Below are 6,634 nucleotides of genomic sequence, written 5' to 3'. Positions count from 1 at the left end.
TTACAGGCGCCATCTTGGATTTTTTCTATTGAAATCCTTCCGACATCCGATATCGGATCGGATAATGTGAAAACGCACTAAGGCAGAAGTAATGAATAATTTATGTGCATTTATTACATGTATTACGAGAAAACAAGCGCCTGTTGCAAATTGATAGGCAAAACATACAAATGAGCAGTAAAATTTTTTGTTGATTTGACCGATATCACGTGTGATTTAAATATTATTTTTGGCAGTTTTATGAAGTACAGTTTATTGATATATGATCCAGAACATAGTTCCCACAAGTTGGGGCGATACACGGCTATGCGCGCCAGCCTGACGTCAGAACGGCGTGTCTATGTCACTATCTATTTAATGCGTAATTGCTTGAGGTACAGTTTTCTTCGCTATAGGTACAGTTATTTGGTGCAAATGTTGTGACGATTCAGACATCTCTCACGCCATCCTGACGGACACAGTAAATTGACCAGTTAGGGAATTGACGAAAATGATTTTGTTGGCATTAATTGATTAGAACGATTAGAGAAGACTTGAATGTGTCTCTAAAAGAAGAAAATAAAATACCTTTGCCGCACTATGCTCCTCGCGATGTTGCTCTCTCCGGCCAGACACTGCCCCTATTCGCGCGATTAGCACTAGGTTGCTGCCGGCCCTTTGACTCTCGACAAAATAGGGAGCGGTGGGCATGACGAGTAGCGCGGCCACACTATGCCTCTGCCTACTTCCCACGCCGCTCGTCGAGTGTGTGACTGAGGTATAACGACTTTAACATGTACATCAGTAAATTAATATAGGTCAAATGGACCTGTAACCAAGTGTCCAATCATTCATGATACGGAACTCTTATCCTATGTATCATTGATTTGGGTTACCCTATCCTATCGATATTCGACCTTTCCGAATGAGGAGGCACACTGACATTTTATTCCACCAGGCGGCGCCTGTGCAAGTGTAGGTATATCACTGTGGTCACTGTCATTCATATGTGAGAGAGAGAAAAAACATATCTTCTCGCTCTCACGTATGAAATTCTTTATCTGTGCAATGGACTAATAGGGTGGCGCCACCTGTCATAACCTTTGAGTGTGCCTCCTCATACGATTTTGTCATGCATCATCATGGACTTTCACTAGGGACTGAGCTCACACTTTTTTTGCCATACTAAATTGAACTTTATCACCGGTACAGAAAGGCGTTCTTATCAGACTAGTAAAAGTGTGTCCACATGAGAGGGTCAAAGTTGGGGCTGGTGTCCCTCTCGCACGTGTGACCAGTGTTAAAGAGATTACTATAGTAGTAGTATTTTTACCTGTATGATAACTAAGTTTATAAACTTCTTAAATAATTTTTGTATTATATCGAGGCAAGGATATTAATACCTTGTAACGAATTGGTAAGTCATTATTATGAAGCCATAAAACCAAAATTTTGCGCAATTAAAAAAACCTTTAATTCGGTATTAGTAGATTTTGGTAGTAACTTTGGATATTGACCGGTATCCCCAAATAATGACAGCGATGACGTCATTCAAATGATTTTGACAGTGGCAATAAGTGCGAGAGGGACACCAGCACCAACTTTACCCTCTCATGTGGACACACTTTTTGGCCTAACAACTCAATCTAGCTTAATAATATATAAATCTATGTGTATCGTAGGTAGAAATTTCTTTGTTATTGCGAAAATAACTAACAGATATTATGGCCGCTGTACACATATGGCCAACGGTTCCACCAGCCCTTTGTGAAACCCCTTGGCCAAGATAAGAGCCGCTGTTTACACATTGGCGAACCAATCACTTGGCATTGGCTCTTCATGAAAGATGGACGTGGAATGGAAAAGTCTAGGAAATTCTAGGTCATAGATGTTGTCAGAAAAATTTGATTAAAAAATAATAACCCCGTAGTAAAATTAAATTATTTGAAATATTAACAATTTTTTGAATATTCTGATAAGAACATTTATCTTTTTTAGGAAATACATTAAACATTTGCAAGGTTATTTTATTTCCTAAAATCTACACTATTATTGGCATAGATAAACTTATTATTTTCGTAAATATTTAACTACTGTCCTCTCTGACGGCTGACGAGTGACGACCAACTGAATGAAGCGCCAACGTGTAAACGCAGTTGGCCATTGGCGCCAAGATCCTTTGATGTGTGGACAAAAAACCGACATCAATCGGTTGGCCGGCAAGCGCAAGCGCCAACTTACGGCCAAGTAGCCCTCTACACGCTTGGCCAAGGGGGTTGGTGGAACCGTTGGCCATATGTGTACAGCGGCCATAAACGAAAATAATTTTGGTCGGTTATTACTGGGCATGGTGCTGCCAAATGGAAAGGAGTCCCACTTTCAATTTGGGAATTTCAGTTAAATACAGGGTGAGTCGTGAGTAGGGAATGCAATCTCGTTCTCGCGAGATCTCTTTTGTACGAGATCTCGGTAATTTTTAGCGAGATTGATCTCGGCCGAAAAATCGACGAGATCTCGCGAGATCAACGAGATTGAGCTCAATCATAAAAAGTCTTATTGGAAGCTCGCGAACTGACTAGACATGTTTCGTTCGCAAGTTGTAAGTGATTTATATGAACTATTATATCATTTGACTGAACTCGTCAACTCAGTAGAGATCTAGATCTCTACTTAGATTCAACTCTCGTATTACACTCACCTATCTCAATCAAATGTTCGGAACAGATTTATTTATTTATTTATTTAAACTTTATTGCACAGTAAAAATATACAGTTACAAAAGGCGAACTTAATGCTACATGGCATTCTCTACCAGTCAACCTTTTAGGCCAAACAGAGAAGACCAAAAAAAGGTGCGGGATATGTAAAGAACACTAAAGACTTGATTTTATTGGACTACGTTATAGAAAAAAAAAATAGGGACTTATATAAATATATTTACCTATTTAAGACACTATTAATAACTATAATAAATACATATAAATTACATATTATAGATTTACATAAATATAACATAATTATATACATACATATACATTTAAATATATATATATATTATATATACCTGCTCTAAATATACTTAGTCTTGATACTTCTCAAAAAGATGCAGATTGCGACCGAATGACAACAGATTCGGATCGTTTCGTAAGAATTCGGGGGGTGCCAGGGCAATTTGTATGATTCGCCATTCATTATGGTATAACACTTATGGCTGTGTGTATACAGGGTGCCCGGTAATTAATGGACAACCTTTTAACCACCAAGAGGGCACCTTATACTGGTCCAGAAAATCGACTTTAAGGTTTAGTAAAAGTCGCCTGGTTTTCGAGATTTTCACACTTTTTAAAATTTTAATGGTTATTAATGGACAACCTTTTAACCACCAAGAGGGAACCTTATACTGGTCCACACTTTTTAAAATTTTAATACTACCTAAAATTTTAAAAAGTGTGAAAATCTCGAAAACCAGGCGACTTTTACTAAACCTTAAGGTCGATTTTCTGGATCAGTATAAGGTGCCCTCTTGGTGGTTAAAAGGTTGTCCATTCATTACCGGGCACCCGGTATACTTAACTATCTATTTTACGAATTTAACGAATTTTCGTGCAGCTTTGTTGGATGCCGAGAGAGCAGAAGCCTATAACTACGGCTGTCGTTTGTTAGGCAATAACAATTTCTATTTAACACTCAAAAAATCAAATCATTTTACTATAAACTGAAATAGTTACTATATGAAGCCCACTGATGGCGAAGCCGGGAATCGAACCCGGGAAAAATATTTAATAAAATAATTTGATTTGTTCCCTACATCATTTAACTATATTTTTTATTTCTTATTTAAATAGTCCCACGATTATATATTAATATGTTATTGTTATACATCGTTTTCTATTTTTATTTCTATTTTAGTTTCACATTTTACTGTCGCGTTTAAGAAGCGTATTGTATTGGTAGTCTAATATTTTTATTTATTTAAACTTTATTGCACTAAGTAACAACTTAATGTACAAAAGGAGAACTTAATGCCATGAGGCATTCTCTACCAGTCAACCTTTGAGCAAAGCAGAGAAGATTATAGGCGGTGCATTAAGAGACCAATTTTGAAATATTTTATGTCATTTATTAGTACTCAACTAGTCATAATTGAGTATAGCTAATGTTTTTGTGTGAGTATTTTTAATGATAGTAGGGATAACCTTGACTTTTATAATGTTAAGTTTTTATCCTTTCATCAACAAAGCGATACGTTGAGGAATTTTCAAGTACGTAGTCTCTACTGTGTACTGTTTGCGGCACGCTTGGTTTTTGTAGTCACTCGTGAATAATTATTTCATTTCATTTCCTTACATGATAATCAAAAAGTACTTCAAAGTTCTTAAAAATATATTATGAGATGAGAGATATAATATATGTTAAATAAAGTAAAATACATAAAAAAAAATATGAAAAAATAGTTAAGATAAGTATTTGTTTCATAATACCAATCATTCTTATTATTTTTATATGTTTTATCCTTATTCATTGCTATATTGTGATTATTTACAAGAATAAACCCACAAACCAGCCAATCTCGCGAGATCTCGAAATTGGCGAGATCTCGCGAGATTGACTTCACGAATTCCCGAGATCTCGCCTGGGCTCCAATCTCGTCGAGATTGCATTCCCTAGTCGTGAGCAGGAGTGAACAGGGTACTGGGGAGGGTCACACTGAGCAACTTTCATAATGGGGCAACACTAAATTGTGATATATTTTTTTTCTTAACTATGACTTAATTGATAATTAATCATCAATTAAGTCATAATTAGAACGTAATTGATAATTAGCTATCAATTAAGTACTTAGATTTTTTGGCTAATTGTTACCGATCTTGAGTATCACACCTTTTTTTGAGCCATATTGAAAAAGGCCGATTTTAGAAATTTTTGATTGGCTCTAGCGTCTTTTAAAATAAAAATGGCAAAAAAATCAAAACGGTCCGACACAGATATAGTACATTTCGATACAAGTGCGAAAAAAAGGAAGTTCGAAACGAGTGGCGATAAATTAAAACACGACCGAAGGGAGTGTTTTAAATCGACACGAGTTACGAATTTCCTTTTCGCACGTGTATCGAACGACGTTTTTCAGTACAGATGGACCTCCGAAGTTTCGACCTGGCATATAATGAACCACTTCTCACACTAGTGCGTAAACAAAACGCCATCTGTACTGAAAAAAATAATAATAATCTGTGTTGAAAAAATTATTGCTCTGTCTACAAAAACCAGGGAGGAAATAGTCGAGAGCGTTTGTATGGAGAATTGACCTGTATCGTATCGTCTTAATGACTTGGTTACAGTGTTTAAAATAAGCGCATTAATTTAAAACCACTTATAGGGAAACCGTATCCCGCGTCGACTGTATTCATTCGGTTAGATTTCCATTTGGGCCAAATCAACGATATACGCTTACCGAACTGATAGGGTTATTAAGAACAACTCTCAAATATTTTTGAGCGGCGGTGAGGTTCAACATGATCATTTACCATGGTTCGCTATAAAGTATTTCCACTTTGTAGGGTTCGGTACCTACCCCAAAAAACTTGATGCTTTTGAGATGTGGTGCTGGAGATGAATGCTCAGGATCCCATGGACTGCTTTTAGAACAAACGAGTCAATACTGCGAGAACTGAATATCACCAAGCGGCTCTCAACTATTTGTCAGGAGAGAATACACAGGTTCTTCGGGCATATCATGCGTTCTAAACAGCACACTCTCCAAAGGAAAATTATGCTTGGCAAAGTCGAAGGCCGACGCTCCAGGGGTGGAATACCGCTAAGGTGGGCTGAGACCGTGAAGAAAGCTTGTGGTTCCATGCAGATGGCAGTCCATATGGCCCTAGACCGCGTCAAGTGGAGAGAAATCACTGTTGGTCACGACCCTCAGCCATGAGGGAACGACTAAGAAGACCTCAAAAACGAAAAACGGAATCCTTACAGGATCACTCGTGCGTCTGTCTCAGCCAATTTTCTCCAAAACTACTGACCCAATTAACTTGAAACTTGACACACATAATGTTAACCCACTATGTTGTTGGTTGTGTCATTTTGATTGTACTCTTGTCAGACTCTAAAAGTTTAATACTTATCCTGTGTCGAGAGATTGCACTAATATGACTACTTACTTATACATGATGCTGTTTGCTTCAAGTCGCGGCCCGAGCCCCTAGTTTGCGTGTCGAGGTAGAGGATACCCGGCTTGTGGCCTCGGTATCGGTAATTTGGTGGGGTATTTCCAAGGGTTGTGTTAATAAAACGGCAAAATCTAATAAATCGATTTATTACAAAAGTCTATCAGCGATGGTTCAGCGCGCCGCGGCCGGTCGTCCTGCCTGCGGGGCCCGCAGACTGCGTAGTGCGTACACCTGCACGGGAAGCATGGTCGCGCGATAGACGATAAAATAGCAGGCCGTCCCTATCGCACTATTTGTAAGTGCGATAGGGACGGCCTGATATTTTATCGTCTATCGTGCGACCATGCTTCCGTGCTGCAGTCCTACACACGGCGTAGGTACAGCAGACACAATGCCCAGTGTCGTAAGTACGCTAATAGTAGCTAAACGGATAAAGTGTTTCAAATGATGTTTAGTTAGGTACTATTCGTAATTGTAAAAGT

General features: G+C 38.2%; 1 protein-coding gene across 1 annotated transcript; it reads right to left on the bottom strand.

Annotated features, from left to right (window-relative positions):
• Positions 1-427: 427 nt before the first annotated feature.
• On the bottom strand, positions 428-6,398 carry LOC125225443. Its single transcript, XM_048129177.1, has 4 exons — positions 6,382-6,398; positions 6,144-6,283; positions 568-752; positions 428-448 (listed from the first exon to the last, which is right to left on the bottom strand). Exons 1-4 carry the CDS (start codon positions 6,396-6,398, stop codon positions 428-430), a joined length of 363 nt encoding a protein of 120 aa, XP_047985134.1.
• Between the last annotated feature and the right edge of the window lie 236 nt (positions 6,399-6,634).

This window comes from Leguminivora glycinivorella, chromosome 1 (genome assembly GCF_023078275.1).
Source record: "Leguminivora glycinivorella isolate SPB_JAAS2020 chromosome 1, LegGlyc_1.1, whole genome shotgun sequence".
Lineage (NCBI taxonomy): Eukaryota > Metazoa > Arthropoda > Insecta > Lepidoptera > Tortricidae > Leguminivora > Leguminivora glycinivorella.
This window is presented reverse-complemented; position numbering and strand designations above follow the sequence as displayed.

Bases quoted from the DNA above. Each gene is read 5' to 3' on its own strand.
- LOC125225443 (XM_048129177.1), bottom strand. The intron at 753-6,143 runs GTAAGTAGTCAT...GTTATACCTCAG, and splicing joins GCAAACAGCATCATGTATAA to TCACACACTCGACGAGCGGC. The intron at 449-567 runs GTATTTTATTTT...TGTGTCCGTCAG, and splicing joins AGGAGCATAGTGCGGCAAAG to GATGGCGTGAGAGATGTCTG.